Source organism: Muscardinus avellanarius (genome assembly GCF_963383645.1).
Source record: "Muscardinus avellanarius genome assembly, chromosome: 1".
NCBI classification, from domain to species: domain Eukaryota; kingdom Metazoa; phylum Chordata; class Mammalia; order Rodentia; family Gliridae; genus Muscardinus; species Muscardinus avellanarius.
Genome location: NC_137786.1, coordinates 110,927,768 through 110,952,874, shown reverse-complemented (window position 1 = coordinate 110,952,874; position 25,107 = coordinate 110,927,768). Strand labels below are relative to the sequence as shown.

The window sequence follows — 25,107 nt, the reverse complement described above, 5'->3', positions numbered from 1 at the left end:
ATTTGGTATTGGCACTTGGGAGGATGAGAGAGGACTGCAGGTCAGTGACCAGCCTCAGGTTAGTGAGGTCCTGCTTCAAAATAACAAAAAATTGGGCTGTGAGCTCGGTACTGTGGCGCACGCTTGTAATCCCAGCATTCCGGAGGCTGAGACCTGACGATCACAGTTCGCAGCCAGCCTCACCTACTTAGTAAGGCCCTCTGCAACTTACTGAGACCCTGTTTCAAAATAAAGAATAAAAAATTGGGAAGGGGGTTTTGCTCAGAGTTTGAATGTCCCAGAGTTCCATCCCCAGACCCATGGGTGGGGGGCGGGAATTGGGCTTTGAGCTAGGTGTGGTGGTACATGCTTGTAATCCCAGCATTTGAGAGGCTGAGACAGGAGGATTGTGGTTTGTGGACAGCCTTAGCTACTTAGGCCTTTTGCAACCCAGTGAGACACTGTTTCAAAATAAAGAATAAAAAAAAATATATATATATATATATATATATGGCTGTGGTGTAGCTTGGAGGTAGACTGTCCCTGGGTTCAATCCTAGCACACACACACACAAAAGAACCCTCCCCCAAAAAATCGTATTAGCATATTCAATTATCAGTATGGGGGATGGAACCCAGGGACATTCTACCTCCAAGCTACACTACCTTTGCCCTTTTTAAAAAATTCTTTATTTTGCCGGGCGTGGTGGCGCACGTTTGTAATCCCCGCACTTGGGAGGCAGAGACAAGAGGATCGCGCAGGTTCGAAGCTAGCCACGCGCGCTGGCTTAGGAGACCCTGTTTCCAAATTAAAAAAAAATGTAAAAATAGGTCTGGGAGTGTAGCCCAAAGGTAGAAGAGCTTCCGGGAACCCCAGTACCACCAAAAAAATAAATAAATAAAATAAATAAAAATAAAAATTCTTTATTTTGAAACAGGGTCTCACTGAGTTGCAAAGGGCCTAAATAGCTGAGGCTGTCCGCAAACCACAATCCTCCTGTCTCAGCCTCCCAAATGCTGAGATTACAAGCATGCACCTACTTTGTTTCAAAATAAAGAATAAAAATAGGGATGGGGTGTAGCACAAAGGTAGAATATCCCTGGGTTTCATCTCCAGTAATGAGAAGAAAAAAAAGCATCAAAGCAGGGCATTTTACTTAACCAAGTGTAGCTGTGTGTGTGTGTGTGTGTGTGTGTGGTACTGGGATGAAACCCATGACCATTCTACTTCCGAGCTACACCCTTAGCTCTAATTTATTTATTTATTTATCTATTTATTTATTTTTGTGGTACTAAAGATGGAGCCAAGGGAGATTGTACATCTGAGCTACACCCCCAGCCCTGTTTTTTAGTCATTTTTTTTCTTCTCATTTTTGAAACAGGGTCTCACTGACTTGCGAAGGGCCTAAGTAGCTGAGGCTGTCTGTGAATTGCAATGCTCCTGTATGCTGGGATTACAAGCGTGTGCCACCACGCCCAGCTTGAATTAAGTGTACCTTTTTAATCTAGACCTCATTTCCACTACCATTTACCTGCCCCACTCCTATCCCTATTCTGTTCCCACTTTACACAGGCACTGTGTTGATCTGTTGCTAAAGGACGTTTGTTGACAGCTGTCAAACAAAGCAAAGCACCAGGGAAGAGTCCAGTTAGACACAGCTGAGCCAGCCCTGGAGTTGTCTAATTCTCAAGATGCTGATCTGTTATTTAGATGCAGCCCTCACAGCTACCTTACTGGGATTTTAAAATTCCAAGATTTAAGAGTAGGCTCTCCTTTTTAAAACAAACAAAACCAACTCTTTATACATGGAGAGAAGTATCAGAAGTCACAGGTACATTGTAACTGCCAGGTGAACACCATGTGAGAGCCAATGAAGACATAAAAGATATCAAAGCATGAAAAGGAGTTGGGGAAAACTTAAGCTATTGCCTTTTCATTTTATACCTCCATTTGTGTTTTGCAGTGCAGGGGACGAAACCAGGGCTTTGTGCATGCTAGGCTAGCTCTTTACCACTGAGCTACACAGACAGCCCTATACCTCCAGTTTATGAGTAAACACAACTGTACTAAAACTCTGACTGGCAAGTGGGCCTATTAATTCAACTATATTTGTCTTATGCTAAACTGAAAGAACATCAAAGCAGGGCGTGGTGGTGCACGCTTGTAATCCCAGCATACAGGAGCATTGCAATTCACAGACAGCCTCAGCTGAGACTGGAGGATCGCAGCTTGTGGACAACCTCAGCTATGTAGTGAGGCCCTCTGCAACTTAACTCAGTGAGACCTGGTTTCAAAATAAAGAATGAAAAATAGGGCAGGGGGTGTAGCTCAGAGGTCGAATGCCCCTGGGCTCCATCCCCAGACCTGCAAAAAAAAAAAAAAAAAAAAAAAAAAAAAGAAAAGAAAAGAAAAGAAAAAAAGAACATCAAAAACTGAGGCTCTTCAGGAACAACTTTATTTATTTACTTATTTTTTTAGCACTGGGGATGGAACCCAGGGGCATTCTACCTCTGAACTACACTCCCAGCCCGATTTTTTATTCTTTATTTTGAAACAGGGTCTCACTAAGTAGCTGAGACCGGCCATGAACCTGTGATCTCATGTCTCAACTTCCCAAGTACTGGGAATGTGTGTGTCACCATGCCCAACAGGAACAAATATTTAGAATTAGAACTATAAGTATTTTGGATAGTAAGTTGCTAGAAAAATGTCAAAAGAATATATAGCACATAATATTTATCTCACCAGCCTACAATATAAACAAAATTAGACAGTAGAAAAGAAAGCAACTTAGAAAAGATACTAGAGAAATACAGGTTGAATTAATTTTATTTTATAAGGAATTTAGAAAACATGAGCAAATATTGATACTGTGTTAAAAACAAATGAAAGTCTGTACATCGTTAAAATTTAAAAACCAGTCAGCAGTTTGACACTAAAAATATACTAACAGAATAATGTTTCATTTTAGAACAAAATACTATCAGTGGCACATCACAACTAGATATACAAACATAAATGAAATGCTAAAATGATGTAAATCTGAATCTCAAGTGATCCAGTAGGATGCAGGGAGCACCAAGTGTCACCAATGTGGGACTGCAATATGTTCTATCAAAGAAAACAAACTATCACTGGGTGATAAAGATAAGTCAATAAATAAACTAGCAGAGCTGGGGGATGAAAGGAGCCCATGATGCCTGGAATTTAATAGTAAATAGTTTATTTGTTTCTGTTTTTACAGGTGTGTTGCCTATTGTCTTCCTTCAATCAGGCAAGATGTGAGTGATCTAAGAATATTTCCCAGTTACACCTTAATTTTTGAATTTTATATTGACACTCCCTGCCTCTTTAGCCATTGACAGTAATATTGAATTAATTAATTAGTTAATTAATTAATTAATTAATTTATTTATTGTGGTACTGGGGGTGGAACCCAGAGGCTTTCTACCTCTGGGCTATACTCCCAGACCCATTTTATATTTTATTTGGAAACAGGGTCTCACTAAGTTGCTGAGAGCCTCACTAAGTAGCTGAGGCTAGCTTTGAACCTGTGAGATCCTCCTGTCTCAGCCTCCCAAGCGCAGGGACTACAAGCGTGTGTCAGCATGTCTGACTTGAAATTATTTATTTTAATGATAGTAGTATGCTTTGATTTTTTTTCCTTTTAAAAACAGTATATTGTGAAAAATTAAATAATTTTTCTCTTAATTTAAGAAATATATTTAATTCCTGGAAAAACTTCTTTTAAGAAGTGACAGTAATATGAACTTGTAACATACCAGAAGTCTTGAAAAGAACATTAGATGATCCAATTATGAGCATTTAAATCAGACTGCTCAGGAACTAGATCTTTTTCTTTGTTTCTTTTCTTTTTTTTTTTTTTTTTTGTTTGTTTGTTTGTTTTTGGGTGCTCCTGGGGGACTGAACCCAGGAGCCTTCTATGGATCCCAAGGGCCTTCTACCTCTGGGCTATATTCCCAGACACATTTTATATTTTATTTGGAATCGGGGTCTCACTGAGTTGCTGAGAGCCTCACAAAGTACCTGAGGCTGGCTTCGAACCTGAGCAATCCTCCTGTCTCAGCCTCCCAAATGCTGGGATTATAAGCATGTGCTACCTACCACACCTGGCTAAGAACTTGATCCTTTTTTTTTTTTTCCCCCCGGTACTGGGGATGGAATATAGAGGCATTCTACCTCTGAATGAAACCCCCTGCCCTATTTTTTACTCTTTGTTATGAATCAGGGTCTCACTGAGTTGCAAAGAGCCTCACTAAGTAGCTGAGGCTATCTGCAAACTACAATCCTCCAGTCTCAGCCTCCCAAATGGTAGGATTACAAGCGTGTGCCACTCACGCCTGGCTGAAACTAGATCTTGATGGTTCAAATATATAATTTTGATTCCTTATGTATTAAATTTCACTAACAAGTGATGAAATCTGTCTGAAACTTGGACACTAAACTTACTTTAAATATTTTAAGAAAAAATTTCACAACCTACTCAATAATCCTGAAAGAAAAAGCAGATCAAAAGTAGTGGGGTACAAGGTCTGGGAGTGTAGCCCAGAGGTAGAAGGGCTTCCAGGAACCCCAGTACCACAAAAAAAAAAAAAAAAAAAAAACCAAGTAAAAGTAGAGGGGTACATACCATATGTACAGATGTCTAAACATTTTGGGAGGGGGATGGAGGAGTCATATTTAGTATTTATAGGCTACAATCTCCTTCTTTTAAAGAAGATGAACAAAGAATTAGTACTTAGGTATAGAGCCAGAAGTTGCAAGGGAACCTAAAAATAGGAAATACTCAAATGCACTACAATGAAATTTAAAAAAAAATCTTGCACCACAAATCTTTTAATTTTACAAAAAACAAAAAAAGTAGCCCACCCGTTGCTAATTTATAATGATAAAAATTAAAACAAAAACTCTAAAACTACTTTGTAAAATCTCTATTTTAACATTGTTAACTTCAGTCCATGTTCCAGTGAGTCAAGTAGGATTTACACTTGGCGGGGTGGTCGTGCGGGCTGTTGACACAAAACATGACAGAGGGTTTTTACCTTTTTTCAGGAGATGATCAATATTTCACTGAAAGAGGATAAGGTGAGTAGCCCCTTAGTGACTTGTAAATTTTATTGCCATCAATAAAAAGTCCAAACATTTTCATCTTTTGAACCTCTGGAATACTATCCAGGTATTTAAAATTCCTATATTTAAGTTTTACATTAAAGGACATCATACTCTGAAAACAGACCTGCTTTAAATATATTTTGAATAATTGTGGGGGTACTTACTGACAGAAGATTTCTTTACTTACTGATAGATTTCTTTAGCAAATACTGGTTTCTCTTATTTAAAAAAATCAGCAAGACAGAATTTCAAAAATCTTAATTTACAATACATTGTAAACTTCATACAACAATTGCCACCTGTATCACAGAGGAGACAGGTAAAGTGTTTCCTAGATGTTTACAAGACTTTGTATCTTCCTTTATTGGTTGGTTGGTATGAATTTTGCTAGAATAGAAAATAAAAGATACATGGTCAGAAAAAGCAAAGAAAGAAAACACTGAAGATCATTTCCTCTAGCAACTTATAAATCTATCAAGCATTCAAAGAAATGTCAGTATCATTGCACAGAGGTAGAAGGAACTATTCAATAAAGTAACCATTTTTATTTAGTCACAAGTACGGTTGTTGTTTTTTTTTATTTCTGTGGTATTGGAGATTGAACCCAGGGGCATACCTCCGAGCTACTACAATCCTGGCCCTATTTTATTTTGAAACAGGGTCTTGCTACGTCACCGAATGCCTTGCTAAATTGCTGAGGCTATCCTCGAATCTATGGTCCTCCAGTGTCGACCTCCCAAGTACTGGGCATACAGGCACTCATGACTGCGTCTGGCCAATAACTATATTTTGAATCAACTTAATGGTGGTGGCACCTACAAGTATAAGGTTCCTTTTCTTTTTCTTGTAGTAATGAAGATTAAATCCAGGAGTCGTCTATTTCTGAATTATACCCTCAGCCCTTTCTATTTGTTTGTTTCTTTGAAACAAGATCTCACTAAGATGCTGAGAATCTTGCTAAGTTGCTGAGGCTGGCCTCAAATCTGTGATCCTGCTGTCTCAGCCTCCCAGGTACTGGAATGACTGGTATGCACCACCACGCCCAGCTTCAAAAACTCGTAAGAGAATAAGATTTCTTTTCAAAGCTATTCATTCCAAGGTACATGGCACAGGAAGAGTTTCTAAGCTTCAAAACTGGCACTAAAGACAAAGAATGTGTCTATTAGGTTTGGAAGGTAATCTTTGCTTTTTCCAAAATCAAAATAAAGTCACTGCCTAAGAATAAACACACTGGCAATATTATATGTTGGCAAATATGAAGAATAACTGGAATTTTTATATACCATAAGGAGTATAAGCTGGTATAACTCCTTTGGAAATCCATTTAGCAATACCTATGAAAACACTAAACTAGCTGGGTATGCTGGTGCACATCTGCAATCCCAGTACTTGGGAGGCTGCAACAGGAGGATCAGGCTAGCTTTGAATTTGCTATCCCCCTGTCTCAACTTCCCAAATACTGGGATAACAGACATGCACAACCCTACCTGGCTTGGTGTTACTCTTTGAAAGTTTGTTGAATTATATGTTTATAATTTGTGTATTTGTATTTATATTATAGTTCAATAAAACAGTAACAAATTATTAAAAACAAAACATATAACACCTTAAAAGTTTTTCTCTTACCAGTCGGATCAGTTCTTCTTTTATGAGCCTGGTGATTTCTGCCTTTGCTTTCTGCACAGCCAGTTCATTGGCACCTGGTGATTGAGTAGAAAATATATTATTCATATTATTAGAAGTTCACTGGACATTGATCTATGTCACAGAGGTCCAGGAGGAAACACAGGTGACGTTTAGGAATAGCATACTGCCTGCCAAGATAGCTTCACCCCCAATCTGCTTATTCAATAATCAAGGGCTGACATATTACATGCAGTATTAAGAGTGTTGGTATATTTGTTAAAAAGAGTAAAGAAGCTGGGCGTGGTGGCGCACGTTTGTAATCCCAGCATTCGGGAGGCTGAGACCGGAGGATAAGCGGTTTGCAGACAGCCTCAGCTACTTAGTGAGGCCCTCCGCAACTCAGTGAGGCTTGGTTTCAAAATAAAGAATAAAAAATAGGGCAGGGGGTATAGCTCAAAGGTTGAATGCCCTTGGGTTCCAGACACACCAAAAAAAAAAAAAGTAAAGAAAAGATGACTAGCAATTTTTCCAGAAGAGAGTAAGAGATTATAATACAGCTTGGTTGGTTTATTCATTTAACAAATGTTTACTTTTTTGTTTTTTACTGGGAATTGAATCCACTGGCATTCTACCTCTGAGCTATACCCCTAGCCCCTTTATTTTACATTTTTGCAGTGCTGGGTATTCAATTGGGGTGGGGTGCTCTACTTCTGAGTTACACCCCCAGCCCATTTTATTTTGAAACAAGGCCTCACTAAATTGCTGAGGCTGTCCTTAAACCTGCAATCTTCCTGTATTGACCACCCAAGGACAGGGATTACAAGTATGCAAACACCATGCCTAGCTTCCCCTACATACTTTTAAAATGCTGTGGTTAGCTGGGTGTAGTGGCACACGTTTATAATCCCAGTCCTTGGGAGGCTAAGAAAGAAGGATCGAAGGCTTGAGGACAGCCTCAGCAAGTAGTGTGAGACTCTCATCAACTAAGTGAAACCTTGTTTCAAAATAAAAATAAAATAGGGATGGGGGTGTGGCTCAGTAGAATGCCAGTTCTCATTTTTTGTGAATTCTTTTTCTCATATTGTACATATATGCATATATACAAATATCCATTTTATACATACATATGAATTTGTGCATAAATATTTGTGTGTGTGTACACACACGCACGCGCGCACATGCACACACATACATACACACACACGATTTAAAAAGTAGCAACCAGGCCAGGCATGGTGGTACATGCTTGTAATGCCAGCATTTGGCAGGATTAGACAGGAGAAGAGAGGTTCACGGAAGGCCTCGGCTACTTAGTGAAGCTCTTTGCTCACTCAGTGAGATCCTTTTTTAAAATAAAGAATAAAAAATAAGACTGAGGGTATAGCTCGGAGGTAGAATGCCCCGGGTTCCTTCCCCAGTACCACCAAAAAGGAAAAAAAAAAAGGTAGCAAGCCAGCATGTCCTTGACATTTTGGTCTCTAGTCTAGTTCAGTCCTGCTCTTTCCTCTTTGAATGTGCACTTTAATACCTGCCTGTACGTAATTACTCCTTGGCATCATCCTCAGGTTCAGGCCCCACCCTACTACCCTTGATGGTTCTCTGGTCTCCATCTCTCCCAAGGTTTTTTTTTTGGTACTGGAGTTGGAACCCAGGGGCATTCTACATTTGAGCTACAACCCCAGCCCTATTTTTTATTCTTTATTTTGAAACAGGGTCTTGCTAAGAAGCTGAGGCTGTCCATGAACCATGATCCTCCTGCCTCAGCCTCTCAGAGACTAGGATTACAAGTGTGTGCCACCATGCCTGGCTTTCTCCCTTTTCTGATTTATATTTCTATTGCCTCATTTACACTTCCTTCCAACTGAGGTTGAAATGTATTCCATGAGCACCTCAACTACAGCCAACTATAACAATCAAAATTAAACTTCCAGATCTCATTGCTAAAAACACATGTTCTTCCCGCTAAATTCACTATCTTTATTGTTTCTATATTCCTTCGCTTGCTAGTCAATTCTTTTGGTGTGTGTGTGTTGCTGTGATTGAACCCAGGGACATTTTACCCCCCCAAGCTATTCTACAACCCTATTTTGCTTTTTATTTGAAGATAGCATCTCAGTAAGTTGCTGAGGCTTGTCTTGAACCTGTGATCCTCTTGTCTTGGCTTCTCCAAGTACTGGGATCACAGGCATGTGCTACCACACCCAGCTTGCTGATAAGTTTGTAACATACAAATTTGTTCCTCTTTGCTATTTACTTCTAGTCAGGAAAAAAAAAATCTTGTCCATTTATCTTCAAAAATGTACTCTCATGGTGGTATGAGAGCATTAAGGGGAGAAAAATCAGTCTACGTGGAGAAGTCAGGGAAAGCTGCTGTTTTTTTGTTTTTTTTTTTTCAGGTCTGGGGATGGAACCCAAGGGCATTCGACCTCCAAGCTACACCCTGTGGCCTGTTTTTTATTCTTTATTTTGAAACAGGGTCTCATTAACTTGTGGAAGGCCTCACTAAGTAGCTGAGGCTGTCCACAAACCACGATCCTCTGATTTCAGCCTCCCAAATGCTGGGATTACAAGCATGTGCCACCACGCCTGGCTAGGGAAAGCTTCTTAGAAATGATAACAAGTATGTCTTTCTACAAGACTGTAAAGAGCACATATGAGTTCTTTGTGTCAACTTCTTAGTATATCATACATGGTAGATGTCTATTGTTTCCAGAATTGATAACTGAATGAATGTCTCCAGCCCCCTCTTCCAGTAGGCTTGCTGTGTGTGGGGAGGTAGGGAGTACTGGGATTTTAACCTGGGGGCCTTCTTCCTCAGTGCTAAACCCCCAGCTCTTTATTTGAATTTGGAAAAAGAGCCTCACTAATTTGTTGACAGCTTTCCTAAATTTGCTGAGGCTGGCTTTAAACTCCTGTCTTGGTTTCCCAAGTACTGGAATTAGGGACCTGCACCACCATCCCTGTCTTTAGTCAGCCGTCTTACCATGTCCTCTAATACTCTTCTTTCCAATTGTTTGTAGACATGATTTCTTTTGCAAAATATTTTTTCTATCATCCTCCTCCCAACACTTAGACAGTCTTACATTCATCTTTAAGACTGTTCAAGCTGGGAATGGTGGCGCAGGCTTGTAATCCCAACATTCGGGAGGCCGAGACCTGAGGATTGCGGTTCACGGATAGGCTCAGCTACTTAGTGAGGCCCTCCGCAACTCAGTGAGACCCTGTTTCAAAATAAAGAATAAAAAATAGGGCAGGGGGGGTAGCTCGGAGGTAGAATACCCCTGGGTTCCATTCCCAGACCCGCCCCCCCTTAAAAAAGAATGTTCAGATGGCATCTTCTTCCTCCACTTTGACTTCAGAGGATACAAAAAATGTCAGTAAGCCCAGCGTGGTGGCACACACCTGTGATCCTAATACTCGAGAAGTTGAGACAGGAGGATCACAGGTTCAAGGACAACCTCAGCAACCTAGTGAGGCCCTCAGCAAATTAGTGAGATCCTGTTTCAAAAAAAAAAAAAAAAAAATACACTGTGTATAGAAGGTAAGTGTTGGAAGAGAGGTGGATAAAGGTAAAAAGAGGGTAGAAGAACAAAGTCAGACTGAAAATTATAACAAAGATGAAATTTAGGAGGAAAATATACTGCTTGGCATGAGATGGTATGAAGCTCATTGTTGATATGCTTGTGTTATTTTAAAGAGGGAAAATCACGCTCTCACCTAGATCTAAGTGGAAGCATAATTTGGACCAGTTTACATTTTCGACTTATGTAACTTCTTTAGTTAATAGGTTACACATGTTTATAGGTGACCATGAAAAGGGGGCATTTCCTTTCATTGGTCCTAAAACAACTCTGGTTGCTTTTAAGGGATTCTCTACTAGTAAAAAGAAAGGGTAACACAACACGTTATATAAATTACACATGGTGACTTAGGCACATTAAGTCCTTCCTGTTCTCTTTCCTTCTGCCTAGTGGGAGGCCTGGCACTGCTGAGCCACACAGAGCCTTCAAGGAGCCAGGCAGTGGGGGCCCTTTAATTACAGAACTAGAAACAGATGACACTAGGCTCCTTCTACACTAGCAACACCTGTTTTCATCCTGTTAGTGTTTAGTTAAGTTTGGCTGGAGCTTCGAAAATTAAATGATCCTTTAAAAAATCTAATTATCTCTAAAAATTCTGAAAGTGTTAGATCGTTTAATTACCATTGCCCACCTCTTGTTTAGCATCATTATATCTCTAGAATACCTTTTTTTAATTTTAATTTTTGGTGGTACTGGGGGTGAAACCCAGGGGCTTTCTGCCTCTGGGCTATACTCCCAGACCTATTTTATATTTCATTTGGAAACAGGGTCTAAGTTGCTGAGAACCTCACTATGTAGCCAAGGCTGGTTTCAAAACTGTGCGATCCTCCTGTCTCAGCCTCCCAAGCGTGGAGATTACAAGTGTGAGCCACTACCCCCACCCCTGGCTCTGCAATACCTTTTAAGGTTTATTTTCATCAAGGTTAATGTTTTACTGGGAGAAAAAACTTCCTTAGTTTATTAAAAAATTAGATGTTACTTTCTGAGTGTAGCAGACAGGTAACAGATGTGTCCAAAACCATACCAGGGGAAAGGAAAAGTAAGCATAAGTCGTGGACTGAATACAGTAGGTGTTTCACATCACGACAATTGGTGACACAGGAGATGTGTTCTAATCAAGTCATATGTAAATTTAGTTTCATTAATAAATTATATGAGCTGGGCGTGATGGCGCACACTTGTAATCCCAGCATTTGGGAGGTTGAGAGAGGAAGGATCATGGTTTGCAGACAGCCTCAGCTGATACTTAGTGAGGCCCTTTGCAAACTCACTGAGACCCTGTTTCAAAATAAAGAATAAAAAATAGGACCAGGGCTGTTGCTCAAGGTAGAATGCCCCTGGGTTCCATCCCTAGTACCGCAAAAAAAAAAAAAAAAAAGTACCAAAAAAAATAAATAAAATTATACGATACTCAACTTCGTAACTATCTTTACTAAACCAATCAGAAAAGACCTTTTCGAGGCAAATTATAATTTCTCTGGTTTACCTCCTTCCGTGTACATGTTTGTGTTACTGAGTATTGAGCTCAAGGGTATCTTACCATTGAGCTATACCCCATCCCTTTTTTGATTTTGAGATAAGTTTCCAACTAAGTTGGCCAGGCTGACCTTACACCTGTGATTCTCCTATCTTAGCCTGCCAAGTACTGGAATTACAGGTATGTGCTGCCACATCCTACTGGCTTTTTCTTTTTTTCTTTTCTTTTCTTTTTTTTTTTTTTTTTTTTTTTGTGTGTGTGTGTGTGTGTGTGTGTGTGTGTGTGTGTGTGTGTGTTTTACTAGAGATTGAACCCAGGGGCATTCTAACCTCTGAGCTACACCCTCAGCCCTTTTTATTTACTTGGAAATAAGGTCTTGCTAGGTTGCTAAGAGTCTTACTTTGTTGCCGAGACTGGCCTCCAACCTATGTCTATTGTCTTAGCCTCCCAAGTACTGAGATTAATTTGTTTTCCTCTTTATAAATAAAAGAAGCAATAAAACGTGTATGTATGTATGTATGTGTGTATGTGTGTATGTGTGTATGTGTGTATGTGTATATATATATCAGTACTTGGGATAGAACCCAGGGGTATTCTACCTCTGAGCCACACCCCCAGCCCTATTTTTATTCTTTATTTGGAAACAGGGTCTCACTGAGTTGCTGAGAGCCTCAGTAAGTAGCTGAGGCTGGCTTCGAACTTACAAAATCCTCCCGTCTCAGCCTCCCAAGTACTGGGATTACAAGTGTGAGCCACCATGCCTGGCTGTCCTCTAACTTTTGATCCTCTGTCTCAGGCTCCTAAGTACTAGGATTACAGGCGTGTGTCATCACACCAGCTCCTCCCCGCCCCCGCAGTACTGGGGATTGAATCCAGGGGCATTCTACCTCTGAGCTATACCTTCAGCCCTATTTTTATTCTTTATTTTGAAACAGGGTCTCACAGACTTTTAAAAGGCCTAAGTAGTAGCTGAGGCTGGCCTTGAACCTGTGATCTTCCTGTCTCAGTCTCCTGAGCACGAGGATACAAGTGTGCACCACTACGTCCAGCTCCAAATGTTTTAAAATCAGATTCCTCAGCATATCACTGTGTCTCCATCCTACATGACCTGAACACCCCAGCCATGACCTATCCAGTTCCATTTGCAGAAAGATGTCAGTTTAATTTTTCTCCCTGAAGATCTAGGTGACAGCAACCTCCATTTTACTACATTGAAGGGGTAAGTAATGGGGACTGAACCCAGAGATATTCTATCTCCAAAAAATGCCCCCAGTCAACTGCGTGTGGTAGTGCAGGCTTGTAATCCCAGCATTTGGGAGGTTGAAACAGGAGGATCTGGTTCAGTGTCAGCTTCAGCTACTTAGTGAGGACCTTTGCAACTTAGACCCTGTTTCAAAATAAAAAATAAAAAATTGGGGTAAGGGACATAGCTCAGAGGTAGAATGCTCCTGGGTTTTCATTCCCAGTACTGCAAAACAGACAAACAGAACTCAGCCTTTTATATTTTTTTTTACTTGAAACAGGGTCTCACTAGGTTGCTTCAATCCTCCTGTCTCAGACTTATAAGTACTGTATTCACAGGCATGCATCACACCTAGCTCCATTTCACTACATACCCAAGAACAGTGTCACATTATTTCAAAATACACTGAAATCATCCTTTCAAGATACATGAAAGGATGCCATTTAGAATTTGACTTGAACCTGGTGTGGTGGAGCATGCCTATAATCCCAGTACTTGGGAAGCTGAGACAGGACGATAACGTTCAAGGACAGACTTAGCAACTTAGCAAGACCCGCTCAGCAGCTTAGTGAGACCCTGTTTCAAAATTTAAAAAATACATAAATAATAGAGCTGAGTGCAGCTCAGAGGCAGAAACTAGCATGCCCCTGAGTTCAATCTCCAGTATAAAAACAAAAAACAAAACCCCTTAAACCTGACTTAAAGCAGGGTGGTGGTGTGCACTTGTAATCTCAGCATTTGGGAGACTGGACAGGAGGATCACAGTTCGCGGACAGCCTCAGCTACTTAGTGAGGCCCTCTGCAACTCAGTGAGACCCTGTTTCAAAGTAAAGAATAAAAAAATAGGGCAGGGGGTGTGTAGCACAGAGGTAGAATATCCCTCGGTACTGGAAAAAAAAAAAAAAAACTGACTTGAAGTCAGGCATGGTGGTTTACGTAAAAATAACTGAATTTGAAGATAAGTAGATTGAGATTGAGTAAAAAAAGAATGAAGAGAAATTAACACAGCCCCAGAAACCTGTGGGACACCAAAAAATGTACCAACATATGCATAAGAGTAGTTCCAAAGGAACAGAAAGAAGATATGAAGAATTGGCCAAAAATGTGATGAAAAACATGAATCCATGCATCCAAAAATCTCAGGAAATAAATAAACCCAAAATATATTAAAAACCAGATGTGGTAGCACACACTTGCAACTCCAGTATGTGGGAGTCTGAAACAAGAGGATTTGACTGTAAGGACATCCTCAGTAACATAGTGAGATTCTCAGCAACCTAGTGAGAAACTGTTTCAAAATAGAAAACAAAACAGGGCTGGCATGTAGCTCAGAGGTAGAATGCCTCTGGGTTCAATCCCCAGTAACACACACACACACACACACACACACACACACACACACACACACACACACACACACACACACTTACTCTCTCTCTCTCTCTCTCTCTGGGTTCAATCCCCAGTAAGACACACCCACACACATAACCCCCCCTCCCTCTCTCTCTCTCACATATACAGGACAGGCATGGTTTCACATACCTGTAATTCCTACTACTTAGGAGACTGAGGCAAAAGGACTACAAGGTCAAGGACAGACCCAGAACTTAGGGAAACCCTTTTGTTGTTTGATTTTTTGAGTACTGGGGATTAAACCCAGGGACCTTGTGTTTTTGGTTTGTTTTTGGTGGGCATTCTACCTCTGGGCTGCACTCCCAGACCTATTTTATATTTTATTTGGAAACAGGGTCTCTTAAACCAGCTGAGGTTGGCTTCGAACCTGCGTGTGATCCTGCCATCTAAGCCTCCCAAGTGCGGGTTAGAGCACCCCTGGGTTTAATCCCTTAGTACCACAAAAAAAGAATACTAAAAGTGGGGTATGGCGGCTCATACTTATAATCCTAGTATTTGGGAGGCTGAGACAAGAGGATGGCAGGTTCATAGCCAGCCTTAGCTACTTAAGTGAGGCCACCTGCAACTTAGTGAGACCTTGTTTCAAAAAAAAAAAAAAAAAGACAAAGAAAAGAAAACTAGGACTGGAGATGTAAGTTGGAGATAGAATGCTCCTGAGTTTAATCATTAGTACCACAAAAAAGAAAGAAGAAGAAGAAGAAGAAGAAGAGGAGGAGGAGGAAGAGGAGGAGGAAGAAGAGGGAGAGAAAGAGGAAGGAGGAGGAAGAGGAGGAGGAGAAGAGGAAGAAGAGAAAGAGGAAGAAGGAGAAGGAGAAGGAGAAGAAACTAAGTTGGGGGACCGGGATATGTAGCTCAATGATAAAACACACACTCATTCTCAACAACCAAAAACAACATAAATTAAGTTGGTATTAAACCAATTACATTATATATTAAGATGTTAATTATAGCTGGGTGTGGTGGAGCACACCTGTAATCCTAGCATTTGGGAGGCTGAGACAGGAGGATAGGAGCTCCTAGACAGCCTCAGCTATTTAGTGAGGACCTTTGTAACTCAGCGAGACCCTGTTTAAAAATATAGAACAATGCCGGGCGTGGTGGCACACACTTGTAGTCCCAGCATTTGGGAGGCTCAGACCTGAGGCTCTGGGTTTGCAGCCAGCCTCCGCTATTACTTAGTGAGGCCCTCTGCAACTCAGGGAGACCCTGTTTCAAAATAAAGAATGAAAATCAGGGTTGGGGATGTAGCTCGAAGGTAGAATGCCCCAGGTTCCATCCCCGGTAAAACACACACACACACACCAACCAACCAACAAACTGACTAGGTGTCTAGGTTTCATTCCCAGTACCGGGAAAAAAAAAGTTAATTGTAATACCACTATAACACACAGACACAGAAATGAGAACAAATCAAAGTAGCACACAAGAGCCGTCTGTGGTGGTGCACACCTGCACACCTGTAATCCCAGTACTTGGGAGGCTGAGACAGGAAGATCACGCAGGTTCAAAGTCAGCCTCAACTACTTAGTGAGGCTCTCAGCAACTTAGTGAGACACTGTTTCCAAATAAAATATGAAATAGGTCTGGGAGTGTAGCCTGGATATAGGAAGCCCCTGGGTATCATCCCCAGTACCAAAAAAAAAAAAAAAAAAAAAAAAAAAAAAAAACCAGGGCTGGGGGCACAGCTAGGATGTAGATTATTCCTGGGTTCCATCCATAGTATCACCAAAAATAAAAAATAAAAAATAGACACTAAATAGCATAAGATTACTAACACTCTGGGGGCTAGGGGTTGAACCAGGGACATTCTACCTCTGAGCTATACCGCCCAGCCCTTTTTAATTTGAAACAGGGTCTTGCTAAATTGCTGAGGCTGGTCTCAAACCTGCAATCCTCCTGTCTCAGCTTCCTAATTATACTAACATGGTCCAAGCAAAAAATAAGAGCCAACCTGGTAAACTGAGCCCTGCCTGAACTAGGAATAACGCTATGACTGGAGGAAATATGAAGCTAGCACAGGTGATATAAGTAACTGTCCAGTTCTCTCTTGATCTTTATATTATATACGTAACTTAAAAACAAATACCAACAAAAAACCCTCTAAGGTGTATTACAGTCAGGCACAGTGCTGTACACCTATAATCCCAGGACTTGAGAAGCTGAGACAGGAGATCTCAGGTTCAAGACGAGCCTGAGCAGTTTAGCAAGACTCTCAGCAGCCTAGCAAGACCTAATTTCAAAACAAAAATAAAAAAGGGCTGGAAGTATACCTTGGGGGTAGAATGCTGGTTCAATCTCCAATACTCAGCCCCCTCTTAGTGTATTACAAAGATGTTCAGATTAAACATAAAAGAAGGCAAAGCAGGTTGTCTAATATACAATAAACAACTCAAACAAGAAAAAAATCAAGATAGAAACTGCCAATGGAATGAATTCATGCATGAATGCATTAAATAAGGTTGAAAACCAGACCTGGAGCCGGGCATGGTGGCGCACGCTTGTAATCGCTGCGCTTGGGAGGCTGAGACAGGAGGATCACACAGGTTCGAAGCCAGCCTCAGCTACTTAGTGAGGCTTTCAGCAACTTAGTGAGACCCTGTTTCAAAATTAAAAAAAAAAAAAAAAAAAAAATATATATATATATATATATATGTCTGGGAGTATAGCCCAGAGGTAGAAGGCCTCTGGGTTCCACCAAAACAACAACAACAAAAAAAAACACCAGACCTGACTGCTCTTAGATAATGCATCCTTCCTTGGCGGGCGTGGTGGTGGTGCACGCCTGTAATCCCTGCGCTTGGGAGGCGGAGACAGGAGATCACACAGGTTCGAAGCCAGCCACTTCCTCTGGCTTAAGAGACCCTGTTTCCAAATAAAAATATAAAAATAGGTCTGGGAGTGTAGCCCGGAGGTAGAAGGGCTTCCAGGAACCCCAGTACCACCAAAAAATAAAAAAATAATAATACCACTGGGAATAAAAATACACTCATAAATTTCTTGAAATAGATTCAATTAAAAAAAGATAATGCATTCATTGTATACTTTAGGTTATAGTACTAATACAAATCTTTATAATTTGTCATTAAATGTTATTATATAATAAAATGGTATTTATTTATTTATTTTTGTGGCACTGGGGGTTGAACCCAGAGGCATTCTACTTCTGAGTTAAACCCCCAGCCCAATTTTATTTCTTATTTGGAAACAGGGTCTCACTAAGTTGTGAAGGGCCTTCCTAAGTCGTTGAGGCTGGCTTTGAATCTGAGATCCTCCTGTCTCAGTCTCCCAAGTATTGGTGGAACACACACCACCATGCCTGGCTTAAAATGTTATTTTATAAAATGTATGACTGAACTCATTTGGTATAATAACAGAGGCAATACTTGCTTAGATAAACATTAAGTCGATTTACTTTCTAACCTGAACTTTGGGCAGAATATTTTACTTAGAAGAAGAATATAGAGGCCAGACCTTAGCATTCATACTTCCTTTTATTTATTTATTTACTAAGTTATTTTGGGGTACTGGGGATAGAATCTAGGGGAATTCTACCTCCAAGTTATACCTCAGCCCTAATTTTTTATTTCCCCCCTCTGGCGATGGAACCCAGAGGCATTTGACCTCCGAGCTACACTCCCTGCCCAATATTTATTCTTTATTTTGAAACAGTCTCACTGAGTTGCAGAGGGCCTAAGTAGCTGAGGCTGTCCACGAACTGCGATCCTCTGGTCTCAGCCTCCCGAATGCTGGGATTACAAGCATGCGCCACCATGACCGGTTCCTAACTTTTTTTTTAATATTGAAACAAGGTCTCACTGAGATGTAGAGAGCTTCACTAAGTAGCTGACACTGGCTGCAAACTGTGATCCTCTGGTTTCAGCCTCCCGAATGCTAGGATTACAAGAGTGCACCACCACCGTGCCCAGCTCATACTTCCTTTTAGAGCAATTTTCACATCTGAGTCCTACAAATAGATCATTTACCTCTGTTTTTTTTCTAATATCTCGAGTGATAATATGAATCTATTATTTTCTTCTAGGTGTTCCTCATTTCCCACCCTTCCTAGAGCAGACCTAACACCCCCACCCTTCCTAGAGCAGACCTAATACCATTTTCTCTCTACATGCACTTTTGTGCAGCTCAAGCAGAACCAATAGCACCTACTTTCAATTGCCAGGTAAATTTTCCGCTCTCCTTCCTTGGGCTCTTTGCCAGGAGGGAAGTACGTTCCTCTGATCGTAATTGCAGCTTCAGAATATTCACTGATTCTCTGCAGAGCTTCCTTAGAGGTGACTTTCCACCTAGCCGTCTAAAAGAAGAATGGGAAAAAATCACTTCATAAAAAGAATTTTTAAAATATGGTATGCTGATAAAGATGAGGTTGGCTACTTCTTATTGTCAATATAAAGAACATATAAGTGCATTTAGATACAAATATACCTAGATAAAATACATCTAGATAAAAAATGAAGTAACCACTGAAATGCTCTTTCTTTTTTTAAGGTATGGGGATGGAACATGGGGATTCAACCTCCGAGCTACACCCTACTTTTATTTTTTATTTTGAAACAGGGTCTCACTAAGTTGCGGAGGGCCTCACTAAGTAGCTGAGGCTGTCCACGAACCGCGATCCTCCAATGTCAGCCTCCCAAGCTCATTTTTTTTTTTGGTGGTACTGGGGGGTGGGACCTAGAGGCTTTCTACCTACAAGCTATACTCCCAGATCTATTTTATATTTTATTGGGAAACAGGGTCTAAGTTGCTGAGAGCTTCACTAAATAGCTGAGGCTGGCTTCAAACCTGTGTAATCCTTCTGTCTCAGCCTCCCAAACCCTGGGATTACAAGTGTGCGGCACCACACCCAGCATCCAAAGCTCATGTTTTTTTTTTTTTTTTTTTTTTTTGGTGGTACTGGGGATGGAACCCAGGGGCCTTCTACCTCTGGGCTATACTCCCAGACCAATTTTATATTTTATTTGGAAACAGGGTCTCTTAAGCCAGCAAAGCTGGCTTTGAACCTGCAGGATCCTCCTGTCTCAGCCTCCCAAGTGTGGGGGCTTATAAGCGTATGCCACCACGCCTGGCTTCAAAGCTCATATATTTTAAGGAAGATATTTTTGTTTCTAAGGAAGCAAGATCTTTTACTTCAAATATAAAAAAGCTTAAACCTGTTACTTGCCTGTGGAAAGTCATTGATCTCTAATTCTTCTTCATATCTCTTAAAAGATTCATTCTGCCCACCATCCTGCCTCTCCTCTTCCTGTTTCTCTAAAGGCACATAATTGAGCTTGGCGTTGATCTTTTCAGCAAGTTGCTCTGCAATGGTTTTTGCAGACACAGTGGGAGCCAGAATGGTGCCACCTCTGAGAATTGCATTGGTGGCCTGTTGCATCACATCCTGCAGATAAAGAAGAGCTACAGTCAAATCTCAATCAGGGCAGGGACAGGACCAGGGGCTTCATCACAAATCACTCTATGAGAAGTCACTGACTCTGTTTAAGTAATAAATAAAAGGCATTTTGGGAAGCTGGAGATGTAACTAAGAGGCAAAAAGGTTGCTGACCTTATGCAAGGCCCTGAGTTTGATCCATAGCATAAGCCCTGCCCCAGCACTTTCTAATTACAGTTTCACCATCTGTACCATTTAGCAGTATATGTAACTAATAAGTTTAGTTATAGTGCATTTCTAAAGTTATTTGCATATTTTTCAAAGTAGAATCTTTGTACCACTAATATCACTGAATTCCTTCTTCCCGATGACCCAATCCAACATGCAATAAATTAAGAGTAAAGGACTTACTCAAAATCTTCAAAATATTTTTTAAATTAATAAGCTATTTTTTAAATTAATAAGCTATGCTTTTGGAAATGCCATAAAAATTTACTCTGAGTGAAAAGTTAACAAAAAGGCTGGGCTTGGTAGTGGTGCATGCTTGTAATAGCAGTACTTGGGAGTTTGAAACAGGATTGCAGGTTCACAGCCAGCCTTAGCTACTTAGTGAGGCCCCCGCAAGTTAAGTGTTTCAAAATAAAGAATAAAAAATAGGGCTAATAGAAAAAAAGAAAAGTTAAAAAAAAACCTTCCAAGATACCGGATATGGTGGCACAGGCTTGTAAACCCAGTACATGGAAGGCTGAGATTGGAGGGTCACAGTTCTGGGACAGCCTCAGTTACTTAGTGAGGCTCTCTGAAATTTAGTGAGACCATTTTTCAAAATAAAGAATAAAAATTACGTTTGGGGATGTAGTTCAGAGGTAGAATGCCCCCAGGTTTAATCCTCGGTACCACAGAATTAAATAATTAATTAATTAATTGAGCTTCCAAGAAAAATATTACCAAGTACAGTTTTTTTTTTCTCTTGTAATCCTAAATGTGAGAGTACAAGCATGTGCCACCATGCCTGGTTCAAGTGCACCAGTTTAAAAACACATTTAAAGCCGGGTGTGGTGGCACACACTTGTAAATCCAGCATTCTGGAGGCTGAGACCGGAGGATCATGGTTCACGGAGAGCCTCAGCTACTTACTGAGGCGCTCCGCAACTTAGTGAGACCCTGTTTCAAAATAATTTTAAGAATAAAAAATAGGGCAGGGGGTGGAGCTCAGAAGTCAAATGCTGCTGGGTTCCATCCCTAGACCTGCAAAAGCCCAAACCAAAGCAAGCCAGGCGTGGTGGCACATGCTTGTAATCCCTGCATTTGGGAGGTGGAGACAGGAGGATCACTCAGGTTCGAAAGCCAGCCTTGCTGGCTTAAGAGACCATGTTTGCAAATAAAAAAATAAAAAAAGATGTCTGGGAGTGTAGCCCGGAGGTAGAAGGGTTTCCAGAAACCCCAGTACCACCACCAAAAAAAAAAAAAAAAAAAACCTAGCCAAACCAAAACAAAACACATATCACATATTTAAGCTGGGCATGTGGCACACACTTGTAATGCCAGTACTTGGGAAGCTGAGACAAGAGCATCACAGGTTCGCAGCCAGCCTCATACTTAGTGAGGCTCTCTGCAACTTACTAACCCTGTTTCAAAATGAAGAATAAAAACCAGGGCTAGGGGTATACCTCAGAGGTAGAATGCTCCTGGGTTCAATCCTGAGTACCACAAAAATTATTAATAAAAGCTTCCAAGAAAAATATACCAAGTGCAGCAGTTTAAAAACACATTTAAGGCCAGGTGTGGTGGCGCACACTTGTAATTCCAGCGCTTGGGAGGCTGAGACAGGAGGATCGCACATGTTCAAAGCCAGCCTCAGCTAATGAGTGAGGCTCTCAGCAACTTAGTGAGACCCTGTTTCCAAATAAAGTATAAAATAGGTCTGGGAGTACAGCCTGAAGGTAGAAAAGCCCGAGTTACACCCACAGCCCACAAAAATAAATAAATAAATAATAAAAAAAAATAAAAACACATTTAAAAGCCGGGCGTGGTGGCGCATGCTTGTAATCCCAGCATTCGAGAGGCTGAGACCGGAGGATCGCGGTTCATGGACAGACTCAGCTAATTAGTGAGGCCCTCTGCAACTTAGTGAGACCCTGTTTCAAAATGAAGAATAAGAAAAATTGGGCAGGGAGTGTAGCTTGGAGGTCAAATGCCTCTGGGTTCCAGTCCCAGACCCACAAAAAATAAAACTAAAAAAACAAAAGAATAACAACAACAAAAAAAAAACACATTTAAGAGCTGGGCATGGTGGTGCACACTTAAATCCCAGCATTTGGGAGGCTGAGACAGGAGGACTTTGGTTCACAGATAGCCTCAGCTATTTAATGAGGCCCTTCACAACTCAGTGAGACCGTGTTTTAAACTAAAGAATAAAAAATAGGAATGGGGCCAGGCGTGATGGTGCACGCTTGTAATTCCTGCACTTGGGAGGCGGAGTCAGGAGGATTGTCTAGGTTCGAAGCCAGCCATGCTGGCTTTTAAGAGACCCTGTTTCCAAATTTAAAAAGTATAAAAATAGGTACTGGGAGTGTAGCCCTGAGGTAGAAGTGTTTCCAGGAACCCCAGTACCACACACACACACAAAAAGGAATGGGGATGGGGGTGCAGCTCAGAGGTAGAATACCTCTGGGTTCCATTCCTAGTACCACCAAAAAAAAAAAAAAAAAAAAAAAAAAGATTGGTGTGGTGGTACACACTTTTAATACCAGTGGCTTGGGAAGCTGAGATAAGAGGATAGCAGGTTCACAGCCAGCCTCAGCTACTTAGTGAGACCCTGTTTCAAAATGAAGAATAAAAATTAGGGCTGGGGGTATACCATCAAGGTAGAATGCTCCTGGGTTCAATCCCCAAAACAGCAAAAACAAAACAAAATACATACATTTAAGCTGCACATGATAGCACACACCTGTGATCTCAGTATTTGGGAGGCTGAGGTTCACAGATTCAAGCATCTTAGCAAAACTCTACTTCCAAATAAAAAACTAAGACAGGTCTCAGGGTGTAGCTCAGAGGTAGAATGCCCTGGGTTCAATTCCTAGCAAACACATTTGCTACAGAAAAGCACATTTAAACATGTTAGTTTGAGTCATGTATTTGTATATCCAAGAAATTATTTATAGGCCCCAAACCCCAGTCAATGAGAGCAGATTAAGAAAGAAAAAAAGAGCTGGGCACGGTGGCTCACACTTGCAATCCCAGCATTTGGGAGGCTGATACAGGATGGTCTCAGTTCACGAACAACCTCAGATACTTAGTGAGCCCTCTTGCAACTCAGTAGAACCTGTTTCAAAATATTAAAAGAATAGGGCTGAGGTATGGGGGGGGGGTGTATCTCGGAGGTAGAATGCCCTTGGGGGGGAAAAAAATTAGTTTATATTTTGGTTAAGACCAATGAGAATCTAGTATAAAATCTCTTATGTGAAATGCTTAGGACAAGAAGTGTTTCTGATTTCAGAGTTTTTTGAATTTTAGAATATTTGTATAGCCAGGCGTGGTGGCGCACGTTTGTAATCCCCACGCTTGGGAGGTAGAGACTAGAGGATCGCGCAGGTTTGAAGTCAGCTGCGCTGGCTTAAGAGACCCTGTTTCCAAATAAAAATATAAAATAGGTCTGGGAGTGTAGCACAGAGGTAGAAGGGCTTCCAGGAACCCCAGTACAACAAAAAATAAATAAATAAATGAAAATCAAACTAGTTGGACATTCTTAATTGGAAAATCTGAAATCCAAATGCTACAAACTCCAAATTTATTTATTATTATTTGTGGTACTGGGGATTTAACTCAGGAGCATTCTACCTCCAAGCTACACTCCCAGACTTATATTTATTCTTTACTTTGAAACAGGGTCTCATGAAGTTGCAGAGGGCCTCACTAAATAGCTGAGGCTAGCTGAGAATATGCAATCCTTCTGTCTCAGCCTCCCAACTATGGCGATCACAAGCATTCACCACCACGCCCAGCCTCAAATTTGATTAGGTCAGTGATCAACAGGTTTTAGATTTTGGAGCATTATGTTTTGTTTTTGCAGGACTGGGTAACACTCTACCAATGAATTACAATCTCAGTCTCAGATTTGGGATAAGGGATGCTCAATTGCTCTCTATGGCTAACATGCCTGACATACATTCCAGAAAATGCACAGAAGCCCTTGGTTAATCATGCTAGTGAAATCATACAAATGCAATTACTAAAGAATCTGTATTCAGAATGCTAATTCTCATAAACTCAAATGCTAGAAAAACTTGTTCAATTGTGTTCAACATAATTCCAGAACAGTACCGACTAAGGCTTGGAACGAATTACTTAATACCTGAGACTCGATGCCCAAATTCTTCTGAGCATTGATTCTAAGAGCCAATCTCTTAGCAATTTCTAATTTCTCAGCATTTCCTGCAGTAGGAACAGGAACACTAGATGTTCCTGGAGCAGCCATATCCTTTACTCTCTTCTTTGAATTAAACATGCTTTCAATTTGTTCATCAATCTAAACCAAAAAAAAAAAAAAAAAAAAACATGGGAAGATTAGTAAGAACTAGATTAGAAATATCAGAACATCAATTTAGGTATTTCTACAAAACAAGCAAGGTATGACTTCCTCAAAAGGCTAAAATCAGACAGTTATGTATATTCAACTACATTGATTAACAACAACAAATACCAGCTGTTAATGGCAATGTTTCATTTTTAAATATTGTTGGCTAATTGGAGAAAAAAATAAAAAGGAAAGAAAACAGAGATAGAATGCTGAAAGAACCACTTAATCAAACTCCTGAAAAGCCCAGAAAATACATTCCAGTTTAACTGTGAATGAGGAAGCATGTGCTATGTCAAGACACAATAGCTCACGCGGGGCGTGGTGGCGCACACTTGTAGTCCCAGCTTTTGGGAGGCACGAGACAGAAGGATCCTGGTTCACGGACGGCCTCAACTACTTAGTGAGGCCCTTTGCAACTCAGTGAGACCCTGTTTCAAATGAAAGAATAAAATATAGGGCTGGGGGTGCAGCTGAGAGTCAGAATGTCCCTGGGTTCCACCCCCAGTACCACAAAAGAAAAAAAAAAAAAAGAGAGAGAGAGAGAGACAGACAGACAGACAGACAAAATAGCTCATATGAAGCAGCTGAGTTGGCCCAGGGCTCAGACCTTGGGGATAAATTATGCTGCAATGAAAGAGGCTATCGAGATGGGCATGGTGGTACATGCTTGTAAACTTGCAATCCCAG

At 40.8% G+C, this 25,107-nt stretch overlaps 1 protein-coding gene across 1 annotated transcript in view; it reads right to left on the bottom strand.

Annotated features, from left to right (window-relative positions):
- Positions 1-5,451: 5,451 nt before the first annotated feature.
- DDX46 (DEAD-box helicase 46) overlaps positions 5,452-25,107 on the bottom strand; it is a gene marked incomplete at both ends in the record, with an annotated part of 78,268 nt that continues 58,612 nt past the window's right edge. The window contains 5 exons of the mRNA XM_080703520.1: positions 5,452-5,499; positions 6,739-6,812; positions 18,617-18,761; positions 19,632-19,850; positions 24,196-24,369. Coding sequence (XP_080559646.1) covers positions 5,452-5,499; positions 6,739-6,812; positions 18,617-18,761; positions 19,632-19,850; positions 24,196-24,369 — 660 coding nt within the window. The remainder of the gene's footprint in view (positions 5,500-6,738; positions 6,813-18,616; positions 18,762-19,631; positions 19,851-24,195; positions 24,370-25,107) is intronic.